The sequence below is a fragment of the Rattus norvegicus genome, chromosome 10 (genome assembly GCF_021556685.1).
Source record: "Rattus norvegicus strain SHRSP/BbbUtx chromosome 10, alternate assembly SHRSP_T2T, whole genome shotgun sequence".
Classification (NCBI taxonomy): domain Eukaryota; kingdom Metazoa; phylum Chordata; class Mammalia; order Rodentia; family Muridae; genus Rattus; species Rattus norvegicus.
In genome coordinates this window covers 20,793,235-20,806,930 of record NC_141543.1, presented here as the reverse complement: position 1 = coordinate 20,806,930, position 13,696 = coordinate 20,793,235, and the positions used below count along the sequence as shown (strand labels likewise).

The following is a 13,696-nucleotide window of genomic DNA, read 5'->3' as shown; positions in this document are numbered from 1 at the left end:
CCGTCCCCAGCTCCGAAAAAAAGAACCAAAAAAAAAAAATTTTACTTATTCTGATACAAGGTCTCACCATGTAACTAGAAGGACTGGGACTCTCTGCAAAGATACCAATCTGACCTAAACTCACAGAAATCCACCTGCCTCTGCCTCTCAAGCGCTGCACCATCTCAGTTGATCTCTTAATTTTATTTGAGTGTGTGTGTGTGTGTGTGTGTGTGCCATACATGTGTGGGTGCCCCCTGGAGGCCTGACGAAGGATAGATCTTCTGGTCTGAAATGACAGGTGGTTGTGAACCACCTGATGAAGGCGGTGGGAACTGAACTCAAGTCTGTTACCAGAGGCCCATGTTCTCTTAAGTGCTGAGCCATTTCTCCTGCTGCTTTGTTTTCCGTTTCCAGCAACCACATGGTGGCTCACAACCATCTGTAATGGGATCTGATGCCCTCTTCTGGTGTGTCTGAGGACAGCTACAGTGTACGCACATAAATAAATAAATCTTCAAGGGGTTGGGGATTTAGCTCAGTGGTAGAGTGCTTGCCTAGCAAGCGCAAGGCCCTGGGGTTAAGTCCCCATTCCGAAAAAAGAAAGAAAGAAAGAAAGAAAGAGAGAGAGAGAGAAAGAAAGAAAGAGAGAAAGAAAGAAACTTGCATAAATCATCAAAAAAAAAAAGAAAGAAAAGAAAAAGAAAATGAAGGGGTAAAAGTTAAAACCATTTTAATCCAAGAATATAGTAGGGCCTTTGTGTTTGGTATGGGGTGGATTAAAACATTTGCATACAAGTCTAACAAGCTGGGAAGATAAAAACGATTTGAATTCCTTGTTTTTATACAATTCCACACTTCTATACTATTTGATAAAAAGATCCTTTTGTTTTAATTTTTTTAAGATTTATTAATTTATTATATATAAGTACACTGTAGCTGTCTTCAGACACACCAGAGGAGGGCATCAGATTTCTTTACAGATGGTTGTGAGCCACCATGTGGTTGCTGGGAATTGAACTCAGGACCTCTGGAAGAGTAGTCGGGTGCTCTTAACCTCTGAGCCATCTCTCCAGCCCCCTGTTTGTTTTTTGAGACAGGGTTTTGCTAAATTGCCAAAGTTAGGATATAACTGCCTTGGGAGTTGGGGATTTAGCTCAGTGATAGAGTGCTTGCCTAGCAAGCACAAGGCCCTGGGTTCGGTCCTCAGCTCTGGAAAAAAAAAAGAAAAGAAAAAAAGAGGATATAACTGCTATAGAGGACTATAGATGGATGTGAGCCACCACGTGGTTGCTGGGATTTGAACTCAGGACCACTGGAAGAGCAGTCAGTGCTCTTAACCACTGAGCCATCTCTCCAGCCCCTATTTAATGTTTCTTACAAGTACAGTCACACCAGAATGTTTACCGACCCATCGAGAAAGCTCTGGGCACTTTTACCTTTTGACTAGTCATCTTGGTTTGACTCCCTGGTCGGGGGCAAGGAAGCAGCTGAGCCTTCTCTTTGGTCTGAGAGGGAGGGCCCCAGAGTCAAGGAGAAGGTAATCAGTGTTTTAAAGTTCTTCCTTAGGCTGCCAGCAGGACCAACTGCTCCCTCCCACTGAGACCACTGGGTCTCATCCGTCCCTGAGTCCAGGTCCAGGCCACCCGGAAGGATTTCAAACAGAACCTGGAGGATCCAGAGATAGAGCCCTGAGGCTGGAAGAGAGATCCTCAGGAACTCGCCGAGCCTCTTCTATTTTCAGTCTCCTCCAATCTCCCTTCAGTCAGATCCAAAGGACAAGCTCTTCCCTTTTGGGGGATTTCAGAGTGGCTCTAGTGTTATTTGAAGAGGTTCTCATGTAGACCACACAGGATGACCTTAAGCACCTGGGCTCCTTCCTTTACTTCCTGTCTGCCGGGATTACAGGCAAGACCCACTACATTCTCAATTTAACATTATTTTGAAGATCGAAGCCAGGGGTAGGTGCTCTATAACCTAGCCACATCCTCAGGCCTCCTGGGATGTCTTTCAGTTCATCCCGACTCTGTAGGGACGGCCTACACTATGGCGCCGGCAAATACTTTCAGGCTTTCTTTCCAGTCAGGAGGGTCCCCGGGTGGGGTCCTCCAGAATGCCTCATTTTTTTCATAGTATTCACTTAACATTTGAAGAAGTGTGTAGGTAGGTCTGAGAAAGTATGGTGACTGAAGGAGGCCCACACTCCCATGCTGCTCCTTCCAGAGCTAGCCAGTGTTCTTTCTTTTCCTCAAACCCAAAGTTCTGCTTAGCCTCATGCCTCAGGCCCTCTGTACCCTCCCTTATGAGATGCAGGAACACAGACAAGGGTTTTAACCTCTCTTCCCTAGAGTACTAGCAGCAGGTACCAGTGTTCAGATGTTGGCTGCAGACTCCACTCCCTTTCTCAGAAAGGGACAGTCCCATTGCCCACTGAGGTCCACTGAAGATCAAGAAAGGTGGATAGCCCTCCAGATTCCAGTCTACAGCGAACCCCACCAACCCACCAAACGTTCCAGGTCACTGGGGATCTCCTAATGGGGAATACGAGCACTTTCTACTCCAACCCAGCGTTGGACCGGGCTCCCGCCTTGAGCCCGACCCACGCCCATGAGGGTGCTGCAATTGGAGGAAAGTTCTGCAGCTTGTGGCGATTGGTCCGAGAGCAAAGGCCCCGCCCCCTAGCTCCGGAGCTCAGAGGGGCTGCGCTGAGGGGTCCCCGGTTGTGGGGACGCGCCGGGCCGGGCAGCCGCTCTGCGGGCTGCTCGCGCTGCGGCCCCGACCCTCCCGGGGCAGCAGCCCGAGGCCCCGGCGCGTCCCCTAACCATGCTGGTAGCGGCGCTTCTCTGCGCGCTGTGCTGCGGCCTCTTGGCTGCGTCCGCTCGAGCTGGCTACTCCGAGGACCGCTGCAGCTGGAGGGGCAGGTACCCAGGAGAGATTTTGGGGAGGATTTTTGTTATTTGTGTTTTAAATTGAAATCTTGGGTTGGAGGGCTCCCTCCCACTTGGAACTGAGGAAGCGCAGACCTCAATGTCCTGTTCCAGAGGGTGGACGCAGGTGTTGGTGGCCGCGGGAAAAGGGTTGAGCGGGCTAGGGAAATGAGGGCCACCCACCTGAGAACCACCGTCCTGTCCCCAGCGGTTTGACCCAGGAACCTGGCAGCGTGGGGCAGCTGACCCTGGATTGTACTGAGGGTGCTATCGAGTGGCTGTATCCAGCTGGGGCGCTGCGCCTGACTCTAGGCGGCTCTGATCCGGGCACGCGGCCCAGCATCGTCTGTCTGCGCCCAACACGGCCCTTCGCTGGTGCCCAGGTCTTCGCTGAACGGATGGCCGGCAACCTAGAGTTGCTACTGGCCGAGGGCCAAGGCCTGGCTGGGGGCCGCTGCATGCGCTGGGGTCCTCGCGAGCGCCGAGCCCTTTTCCTGCAGGCCACGCCACACCGGGACATCAGCCGCAGAGTTGCTGCCTTCCAATTTGAACTGCACGAGGACCAACGTGCAGAAATGTCTCCCCAGGCCCAAGGTTTTGGTGTGGATGGTGAGTGACTAGACTGGCTGGGGCGGAGCTGGGTGTCAGAAACTGGCCCTCTACACTGGCCTGATCCGAATGGGCCTTGCCTCCCCACTGCACCGAAAGCCCTGTAGCTTGACGGAGGCTACTCTGGTGGAGAACACAGTGGCTTCCAGGTCATAGGGAGGTGAGTTGAGAGTTCTCCCTCCTTTCTCTCCTCCTCTTCAAGGTTCGGTTTAGGAAAAGAGCGGGAGGGGGCAGATGCCAGAGAGGCCAGCCTTGGGTCTCTGGTTTCTGAAGGGTTGGGGGGAAGGGTTGGGCTGGGGCAGAATCAAAGCCTATGGCCGAGGCTGTCCAGGGCTCCCTGGCCTTGTGGTGACCTCCTTCCCCTCCCCCTAGCCCAACCAACAAAAGTCCAGTGTGCCTCTTCGTCACCATGGAGACTGCCTGCCCTGCCTCCCGGCAGGGCACCAGGCCCAGTGCTTTGCTCTTCTGGAACTTGTCTCCTGACCCTGCAGGGAATGGCTCTCTGACTGCTCTGCCATAGACAGAGACCCCAGAAGCAGAGTCCACTAGAATATCCCTGGCTGGACCTGGGAGGCAGCTCTGGGAGGTTACAGAAAGTTCCCCAGTGTTGGTCTGAGTTTCTGAGATGGGTGTGCAGGAATGTGTCCGAGGCACTGAGGGGCCCATGAGTAGTCTTCAGGCAGTGTGATGCTGGGAGAAGGGTTTAGTCGACAGCTCCTGTACCTTCTCCTACTGTGGGGAGCTGTGGGCTTGTGCTGAGAGATCACAGGCCTGCCTGATGACCTGCCTTGCATGCTAGGTGCCTGCAGGCCCTGCAGTGATGCCGAGCTCCTTCTGACTGCATGCACCAGTGACTTTGGTGAGTGTTTCCGTCTTGGGAGAGCTTAGGGTCTGCCCCACATTCCCACGTGCCCACCACTGGCCACCATGTCTCTTCGTAGTGATCCATGGGACCATCCATGGGGTCGTCCATGACATGGAGCTGCAAGAATCAGTCATCACTGTGGTGGCCACTCGTGTCATCCGCCAGACACTGCCACTGTTCCAGGAAGGGAGCTCGGAGGGCCGGGGCCAGGCCTCCGTTCGTACCTTGTTGCGCTGTGGTGTGCGTCCTGGCCCAGGCTCCTTCCTCTTCATGGGCTGGAGCCGATTTGGTGAAGCTTGGCTGGGCTGCGCTCCCCGCTTCCAAGAGTTCAGCCGTGTCTATTCAGCTGCTCTCGCGGCCCACCTCAACCCATGTGAGGTGGCACTGGACTGAGAGACCTGGGAGCAAGCCCTGGATGGATCTTCCTCTGGGGATGGGGTGTTGGGGAGGGGTGATAGGAGGGTGGGTGGGAAGGGTGTGGCTCAGATGGCATCCTGGTACCCACAGTGAGGTGGTAGAATACTAAATAACCTGGATCACACCAGCCACTGTAGACATGGTCTTCTGTGACAGGCAGGCTCACTCAGCTCTGCTCCTGCCTCACTTTACCTACTCTCCAGTCTGCTGCCCTTCTGACCCTTCTTAGCCTGCTGACCAGTGAGCTCTTGTTTTCCTCTCTCTCCAGGGTGCTGCTGGGGTTCAAAGCAACTGTGTCATATTTTGGAAGAGGGGCTAATTGGTTGTTTTTTAGGTGCCTGGGGGGGGGCAAGCAGACAGACATCACTTCCAGCTCTGAACGAGGCCTTTTAGGGAGGGGTGCTGTAGTCTGGCAGTGTGCCATCCCCTTCCATGGTCGTCTTGAGCCATACAGTCATGCTTGGCCCGGTCCCGCCCTTGGGGAAGAATGGGCCTCTCTGTCCGGAGGCCTCTGAGACGTGCTGAGCATCCAGACATGGCAAAGCGCCTGCAGGGTGTGGGGTCTCCCCTGCAGGATCTGCTTGTTCGTTTCCGGCGGGAGAAATGGACAATGGGGTCTCTAAGGACCGTTTCCCGCCACTGGTCCCATTGTTGCCATCCCTGCCTTCCTCCTGGGCCTCTATTGGGCAAAAGGCTAGTGAGATCCAGGACAGACAAAGCCTGTGGCTCGAAAGCCTTTGAGTGAGGTGTGTGCTAGGTTTCTTAGGACATCAATCAGATTCCTGGGAAACCGCTTCAGCTCGAGTGCTGGGCAGAGTGGGAGTGGAGTTCTAGAAATGCGTGACCTCCTTTGAGGCTTTCCATCGGTGCATCATCAGTCCCAACAGACTTTTCATTCAGACTGGGAGAGTGATAAGGCTGTCCAGGGAGCAGACATAAGGTTCCTTGCCCCAGACTGCCAAGGAAGGTAGCTGGTGGTGCCACGCCCTACATAGGTCCTGGGATGACCACTTTGGAATATTTATAGTCAGAGGACTTAAATCACACCTGTGTGTATTCTGAGGGTGGACACAGAGCATGCTCCGTTTATGTAAACTGCTTCTGGAGAGGGAGGGGTGATGAGGGTAAGAGGTCACTCCTGAAGAGTAGGTAACACCATTTTCTCCCTCCATATCAGCCTCTGAACTGGCCCCTTGCTAATTCCTCTCATCTCCCCAAGCTCCGTGGAGTGCTAAGGGTTTAGACCCACATCTTTCCATCTGGCAGGGGAAGGCTGGTCCAGCGGCCTCAAGTCTGCTCTAGGGAACAGGTAGTGAAGGCAGAGACTGGGGAATGGTTGTGTGTGAGAAGATGGACCCAAATCACAGGAGCTAACCTGGGAAGCCCTGTGGAGACCAGAGGCATCTCCAAGTAGAGCTCTGGTAGCTGAGGAGAAGAGTGTGGGTGCCAATGTCAGGTAAAGTTGCTGGGGCTTTCTAAGTGCGCTAGGTCTGAGAATACTGCCAGGAAGAGCAGACAAGAATAGCTGTGTCCAAGCAACCCTGTCTAGAATTCAGTGTGTGGGAGGGTTCTGGTATAATTCTCCCAGTGGCCAGATTCTGAGCTGGATGGAGCAGAGTCTCTCTGTGCAGAATACACATACACCTGCTGCCTGCCTTTGGACACCTGTCCTGCAGAGGGTTTTGGAGGATAACACTCTGCACCTGAGGGATAGAGTGGCACTCTTGGGCATGTTCAATTTGGAAGCCATCATTGTGTCTGCTAGGGATAGCAGAGGAGGATCAGGCCCAGAGTGAGCATAGACAAGGAGCACCTGACATTCCCAGACATTTAGCCTTGATGCGAGTGGTCGGGATACAGCAGCTTGACTCAAGGCTCCTATCTCTTTCCATGCAGGGCCTTACTGGGAGTCACTCAACCCTTTATTTTTGAAGGAAGGAGACCTTCCGGGCTCCTGGGCTGTCTTCCACCCTAGGCTGGGCCCGCTGCCAGCACCCAGCCGCTCACATCCGGCCCCCTCCCTCCATACTCACTAGAGAGCCAACATCTGTCTCTATCTGCCCACCCCTCTCCTTCGACCCCAGAATACTGTTTCCCGCCTAATTATGTCGCTGTAGGGTGGGGAGTGGGGGTGAGTGGAAGGACGTCCTCTGTGGTTTGCTTCTGGGTTTTGGGTAGGCTTTCAGGAAAGGAAGTCTTGGTCAACAGAATTTGCATGGGAGTGATTTTCAGTTATAGGCCCTGGCTATAAACCAAGTCTGTGGGCCAGAAGCAGTACAGCCTCAGGGGGATCTAGAACTGAGATTCCATATGGTTGTCTGTAGAGTGGACCCTGAAGCTGGCCGCTGTATGTCTCGGACCGTAGACCCACTCGAGGCAAACTCCGTAATTCTCATCTACCGCCTGGGTCATCGCGACCCCAAACCATCACTCGGAACCCAAGGAGGGCCCCCCGGTTGATTGGGCGGAGAAGAATGAGTGTCGGACTGGCTGCGGAGGCCTCTTCCACTTCCGGCGTCTGATGGGGCGGATACCTAGGCTTTTGCTATTGCGGCGGCTGCTGCTGCTAGTGTAGGCTCCGAGCGGACAGAGCACAGCTCAGGCCGGGGGTGCAGAGGGGAGGGCAACGGCTTCCAGCTACCAGCCCGGAGCCTTGGGAAGTACGACCTTGAACTGCGTGTCTCTCAATCATGGATCAAGACGACCCAGCCGAAGCGTTGACTGAGCTGCGGGAGAAGCGGCTGGGCTTGCTAGAGTTATTGCAAGCGGCAGCAGGCTCGGGATTGGCCGTCTATACTGTGTGGGCGCTGCTGCTGCAGCCGGGCTTCCGTCGGGTGCCTCTTAGACTGCAGGTGCAGCGTTGAGTCTTGAAAGAAGAGGGACCAAAACTGGTGCAAGACAAAGATAAATGGGTGGAATCAAGGCTACTACTGTAGATAGTGTAAAGATGGGCGGGATCAATTATGGCGCGGGACCTAAACAGGGAACCCAATACACGGAGAGTTGGAACCAATAAGTTGCAGAGCCTGGGTTTATAATCATGACCAAGGCTAAGTGAATGAAGCTGGGATTGAATTACTGAAGGGGTATCGGCCTATGATTGAAGAGTAGGCTGGGCTGCCCTGGGTGTGGCAGGTATTAATTTAAGGAAGGAAATCTAGTAGGCACGCAACGGCACCCAACCTGGTGCGTCTGCCTATGTGACTCTAGCCTCAGCCCACCAAATTCCTTATTCAGGTGCCCTACATTGGCGCGAGTGCCCGGCAGGTTGAGAACGTGCTGTCACTGTTGCGAGGTCGCCCTGGAAAAATGGTGGATCTAGGCTCTGGTGATGGCAGGATCGTAAGGCCTGTGTCTGTATATTCGTTGTCCCTCCCTTGGTGGCCCCATTCCCTACATCCAGGTCCCACACTCTTGGCTCCCATAGGTGCTGGCGGCCCACCAATGTGGTCTCCGTCCAGCTGTGGGGTATGAGCTGAACCCGTGGCTTGTGGGACTTGCACGGCTGCATGCTTGGAGGGCCGGTTGTTCCGGGAGTGTCTGCTACCATCGAAAAGATCTCTGGAAGGTACCCCACCAAACTTGATCCTCCCTGTTCTCTCTCTCTCTCTCTCTCTCTCTCTCTCTCTCTCTCTCTCTCTCTCTCCAAACTTGATTTTCTCCCTCCCTCCTTTCCTTTCATTATTTTCTTTGAGATGTGGACTCTGGTCCAGGCTTATCTCAAACTAGCCCAGGATTACAGGCACAAACCATCAGACCTAGTTTATGCAGAACTGGAGATCAAACCCAGGGATTCGTGTAGCTAGGCAAGCACTCTGCCGACTGAGTCACACCTTTATCTCCCAAGTTTCATGCTCTGAGTGGCTGTCATGCTGATATCTGGGTGACTAGAGGCCCTACCTTAGGGACCCCATGCCCCCAGCCTTTATCCTTGTTTCCTACAGGTGAGCCTCAGGGACTGTCACAACGTGTCTGTGTTCCTGGCTCCCAGTGTGGTAGGTCGTGGGTCTGCTGTCCTGCTGGGAGATCAGGGCCACAGTCTTGGCTCTTGGATACTCTCAGGCCTGGAATATGTTCTGGGCCCAGTTGGATGGCACAGCTTTTTCTTACCTGTTCCTGTGCCCTCCTCCCTCCTTTTCTTTCCTACAGCTCCCTCTGCTGGAGGACAAGCTGCAAGTGGAGCTTCCTGCAGGGGCCCGTGTGGTGTCTGGACGGTTCCCCTTTCCCACATGGAAGCCTGTAGCCGTGGTGGGCGAGGGCACCGACAGAGTTTGGGCCTATGATGTCCACGGTGCTGGGCCAGCTGTGTCTTCCAGTGGGGTGCCCATCAAGGCCATCCCAGAGTCCAGTTCTACCTAGATCCCTAGGGCCCCTGCTTGACAAGCTGGCTGATTGGATAAAATAAAGACTCTGTGGGTTCAGTTCTGACTTTTGTATATTCTGGGAATCACTTCTGGGGGTGGGCGTCCAGAGGGTTCCATGCTGGCTGTGAAGAGATTTGATTTGAGCTTTTTCTGGGAGACTACCTAGTGACTCCGAGTCCTTGGACGCCGGGGCCTAGTGGAAGGCATAGATTCTACTCCTTGGGAATCTCCTGAATTCGCCAACTTCCTCAGTTTCAGGATTTCCTGCTTGTACCTGATTGGGATGATCAGACAAATCACTTGTCTGGCCATGGGTTCTTTTCTTCCCACCGAGATTAGGACCCTGGGGTCACATCCAGCCTACCTGCCCAAGTGCTGGTCCACATACTCCTGTAACTCAGAAAGCTGCTGTTCTGCCATGGTGGCCCGGACCATCAGCTGTGCCCGTTCCCGTTCTAGCTCTGCCTGGTGGAGGCATGAGTCATGAGCCATGGGAGGGTGGGTGTAGGGAGGGGATCCCCACCACTCCTTCCCCACTACCTGGGTGTCCTGGGAGAAGTCCTGCAGCTTCTGCTGGATTTGGACCCAGGATGCAGTGTCTAGGGCCCTGATGGAAGGAGAGGAGGGGCAGTCTCTGAGCCAGGTGCAATACCTGCTGTGTGGTTTTAGGACAACACAGCACTAGGGGGTTGGGGATTTAGCTCAGTGGTAGAGCGCTTGCCTAGGAAGCGCAAGGCCCTGGGTTCGGTCCCCAGCTCCAAAAAAAAGAACCAAAAAAAAAAAAAAAAAAAAAGTGAAGCACAGCACTGACTGGAGCCTGGAGCATCAGTACATGGTTAATCTTCTGACTAGCTCAGTGACCCCTGGTCTATACCAGGTTTGGGTGTTTTCTTCCCCAATCCTTGGGAGGTACTACCCAGGAGCCTGCCTAGTATATGGCAGGTATAGAGGCCCAAAGCTACTGCTGCTGAGGCCACCCGGCTGTCAGCTGCCACCAAACCCAAGTTTATCTATTAGACACTTAACGAAGCAGCCATCCATGTTCAATGATTACCAGTGTTCCCCATACAAACTGAGATAGCCCAGAGCAGGGATAAGAGAACCCTACCCAGCAGCAAGTTTGTTAGAATGAACGAAGGCTGTGCAGCTTCTGGCGCTCTCTGCCTGACTTGTAGACCTCCTCTGTACCAACAGAAAGCACTCACAGTGGCTGTGACTTGTCCTCCTTGGAAGCTTCACCAGATCCCTTCTCTGGGTACAGTAGCAGTGTCGTCCTGTGTGGGCCATACTGTAAACAGACATGGTGGGTTCCCTTGGCTGACTGAAGAAGGCCAGCTGCTCAAAGGCTCTGAGCTTGGGACCAGGCCAGGGCCGAGTCCTTCCTGGGGCTCTGGGCTTCAAGGCAGTTTTGGGCAGCAGGGAGGGGGCACCTGGGTCCCAGTATTACCTCATTTTCCCTTGGGTGGCTGAGTTCAGCGGCCCAGTGCAAGGGTGATGGCTCCAGGTTGATGGCTGTGGCAAAAGTAGCCCTGGGAGTACCATGTGACCTGTTGGGATCTGTTTGTGCCTGGCACTGCTCCTGCAGCATACAGTACAGGTCACATGGGCCCACTCCACCCCAGGTGCCTGGTCAGGGTAGAGCCCACCTGCAGGTGGTTAGCAGCAACTCCTGCCTCTGGTTCAGATCTGCCAGGCGCTTGCGGTAGGCCCGGGCTGCTTGGGCCAGCTGCTGCTCTCGGCTTCTGTGTGCGGCCCGAATGTCCTGCAGAGCAGCCTCCAGGAAAGCTTGGAGAGATGCCTGATTTGTGCTACTGGAAGTCTCCTGGAGGGGGTTGAGTAGGACAGAGCTGGGGTTGGGGCTGGGTTTGGACCAGGTTAGGCAGCCATGCTGCAGGAGCTGGGCTGGAGTTGGGTAACATGGTTGGGCTTAACCTTAGCCCTTATCCTAGCTGGCTATGCAGGGACCCGGGTCCACAAATTCCTTGTAACTGTCTGCCCAGCCCACCCCAGGCCAGACTTGCACTCTTCAAATCTCACCGTCTACTCCTGACCACTATAGCACATAACCAGAGTGCTTACTGCTGTCTCTTTGGCATAGCGCTGCAGCCGGACGGCGTACTCCTCGTTCAGCTTCTTCAGCTGAAGCTGCAGCTGAGCATTTTCAGCCTCAGCCTGCCGGAGCTGGTCCTTACAGGAGGACAGCACCTGGGAGTACCCAAGAGTGCTCTGTTTGTAGGACTCCCAGCCAGCCCCGAGGCTCCCAGAGTGGTTAAACCCTCACCATGGCTTGGGCAGCCAGTTGCTGACCAGCTGTCCTGGCTTCCTCTCGGGCTCCCTGCAACTGCCGACTTAGGGCTCCCCTGTGAACACAGTACAGGCTCAGCTAGGCCAGGGTGAGGTACTCCCTCATCCCCCAAAGGGGGATCTCTCTGACCACTGGGCTCTGCTTGTTCTCGGTGAGGTGAAACTCACACTTGTGTCTCCAGTGCCTGCTGCCTGACTCTGTGATGCTCCAGAACCCACTTCAGCTCCTCCTGCAGCCTCTGCTGGCCTCCCGATGGCTGTAGGGTGAAGAAGACAGACACTAAACTCACCACGTGTGGGCAGATCCTGTGCTAGGTGGCTGTCTGAGGCTCTGAGAGCCTGCGTTTCGTGGGCTGCATCTTCGTGGACATGGGGGATGAGAGGGGAGGGGAGGGGAGGAAGCAGCAGACACCCATTTCACTGCCCCTGTGCAGGTGCTCAGCGCAGCTCTCTTAAGTGCTTAAGTAACCTTAGAGTCTGCCGTAGGTGACATTCAGGCCTGGGTTTCTCCACTGACCTCTTGTGGTGACACCTGGTATTGCCCTGGATTGGCTGCTGGCTGGACTGTCTGTCCCTGGCAGGCACCAGTTCCGTGCATTTCCAGCTCTAGCACCCGACTTTCCAGTCGAAGAACCTGCAGAGATTAAGGGTGACCTGGGGTAAGTAGATATTCACGTGGGTACATGCAGGAGCACACGGACAGGAGCTAGGTAGAGGTCCACAGACACAAAAGTATATGTTCACTCTCAGGGACCTGAACCCCTTAATGGTGCTTGTCCAGCTGTGTACTCTGTTCCTGAATGAATTCAGGCTGACACGCAGAGCTCGCTTGGCTACTCACTTCTCTCCTCAGCTCAAAGACTTCAGCCTCATGCTGTTCACGCAGGTGATGGGTTGCGATCTGCAGGTCAACTAGCTCCTTAGAAATCTGTGGGTAACCAGGGTGAGAGAGGCTGCCAGTGGCTTCTTAGGCTCTCTGCTCCTACTATGACCCCACAACCCCACACCCACCTGCAACCGCTGTTCTTCACTCAGCTCCAGATGTGTTTGGGGCTCTGTCTCCAGGCTAGTGGCCCGGGCTGGGTTCCCAGAAACTCTTGGCAGCCAGTCCTCAGCTCCTGGGACAACCTGAGAAGGTACCATCAACCCACACCTAGGTGGGTCTTGGGCCTAGACTGGGGACCCAATTCTCATGGAGGCATTTCAGCCCCCCCTGAACCAGGCCAGCCCCTTCCCTGAGCAGGGACAGACACAGGATCCAGGGACTTAATCCCTTCTGGTCATTTAAGAAAACAAAGGGGGGTTGGGGATTTAGCTCAGGGGGTTGGGGATTTAGTTCAGTGGTAAAGCGCTTGCCTGCCTAGCAAGTGCAAGGCCTTGGGTTCAGTCCCCAGCTCTAAAAAAAAAAAAAAAAAAAAAACAAAAAAACAAAAAAAAACAAAAAAAAAAAAAGAGAGAGAAAAGGAAGGACTCTAAGAAAACATCAGTATCTTGGGGGGGGGGGACTCACATTCTCTGCAACTTGAAGTGAGGCCCATGGCCTGGGGTCTGGGGCTGCCCTATACTCCATAGAGGCAATACTATACTCCAAGAAGCCCTGGCCTCTAATCCGTCTGATGGTGGCCTGCTTCCTTGCTGTTATTGGGAGTGTTGCCAGTGTTGCCAAGGCCTCTGTTGATCTTAGAGACTGCCTATCCTGCCTACAAGGAGGGGCAAGGCAGTTTAGTGGTTAGGAAGAGTGGTATCCACAAATGACATCCTTTCCTTCCTGGGCCCCAATCCCTCATGGCAAAAAACAGACACGCCCTCTCTGTCTTGCAGGCCAGCTGGGTCAGAGAGTGCATGACAATGCAAAACCTGTACCTGTAGTTAGTTACAGACACGATTTGTCTTTATATGGGATGCACGTCGTCCCATAGGGATTTGTAGTTATTTCCAGTGGTTCTCAACCTTCTTAATGCTGAGACCCTTTAATACAGTTCCTCATGTGGTGACTCCCCAACCATAAGATTATTTCATTGCTATTTCAAGTTGTAATTTTGACACTGTTATGAATCGTAATGTAAGTATCTGTGCTTTCCAATGGTCTTAGCTGACCCCCTCCATTTTTAAGTGTCGCGACCCACAGGTTGAGAACCACTGTATTAGACCCTTGTATATTTTCCTCTGTCAACACTGGCAGGTGAACTAGCTGGACAAACATCAGCAGCCTCTGTCTGAGGGAAGTGGGC

The 13,696-nt window shown here is 53.9% G+C and overlaps 3 protein-coding genes across 5 annotated transcripts; 2 read left to right on the top strand and 1 right to left on the bottom strand.

Annotated features, from left to right (window-relative positions):
• The first annotated feature begins 2,793 nt into the window (after window positions 1-2,793).
• On the top strand, window positions 2,794-4,812 carry Metrn (meteorin, glial cell differentiation regulator). Its single transcript, NM_001009962.1, is given in 4 exon segments — window positions 2,794-2,900; window positions 3,115-3,515; window positions 4,315-4,374; window positions 4,457-4,812. Coding segments are annotated over 4 exon segments (876 nt in total). The 5' UTR covers window positions 2,794-2,802; the 3' UTR covers window positions 4,774-4,812.
• A 2,513-nt stretch (window positions 4,813-7,325) lies between these two features.
• Window positions 7,326-9,218, top strand: Antkmt (adenine nucleotide translocase lysine methyltransferase). 2 transcript variants are annotated; one of them, NM_001127447.1, is made up of 5 exons: window positions 7,357-7,649; window positions 8,035-8,139; window positions 8,225-8,365; window positions 8,742-8,792; window positions 8,947-9,217. In NM_001127447.1, the coding sequence occupies exons 1-5, from the start codon at window positions 7,488-7,490 to the stop codon at window positions 9,154-9,156; spliced, it is 669 nt and encodes a 222-aa protein (NP_001120919.1). In that variant the 5' UTR covers window positions 7,357-7,487; the 3' UTR covers window positions 9,157-9,217. The 2 variants fall into 2 exon arrangements, with proteins under 2 accessions (XP_087426349.1, NP_001120919.1); XM_087570223.1 differs by lacking the exon at window positions 8,225-8,365 and having other exon boundaries at window positions 7,326-7,649; window positions 8,947-9,218.
• Ccdc78 (coiled-coil domain containing 78) lies at window positions 9,215-13,118 on the bottom strand. Of its 2 annotated transcripts, none has more exon segments than NM_001430186.1 (13): window positions 9,215-9,435; window positions 9,526-9,626; window positions 9,702-9,768; window positions 10,367-10,449; window positions 10,609-10,690; window positions 10,808-10,983; window positions 11,241-11,366; window positions 11,443-11,521; window positions 11,634-11,722; window positions 11,983-12,099; window positions 12,307-12,393; window positions 12,477-12,593; window positions 12,976-13,118. In NM_001430186.1, coding segments are annotated over 13 exon segments (1,296 nt in total). In that variant the 5' UTR covers window positions 13,036-13,118; the 3' UTR covers window positions 9,215-9,323.
• Between the last annotated feature and the right edge of the window lie 578 nt (window positions 13,119-13,696).

Coding starts and splice junctions, on each gene's coding strand:
- Antkmt (NM_001127447.1), top strand. CDS start 7,488: ATGGATCAAGACGACCCAGCCGAAGCGTTGACTGAGCTGCGGGAGAAG. Junction 8,366..8,741: donor ATCGAAAAGATCTCTGGAAG/GTACCCCACCAA, acceptor TGTTTCCTACAG/GTGAGCCTCAGGGACTGTCA. Junction 8,793..8,946: donor TGTTCCTGGCTCCCAGTGTG/GTAGGTCGTGGG, acceptor TCTTTCCTACAG/CTCCCTCTGCTGGAGGACAA.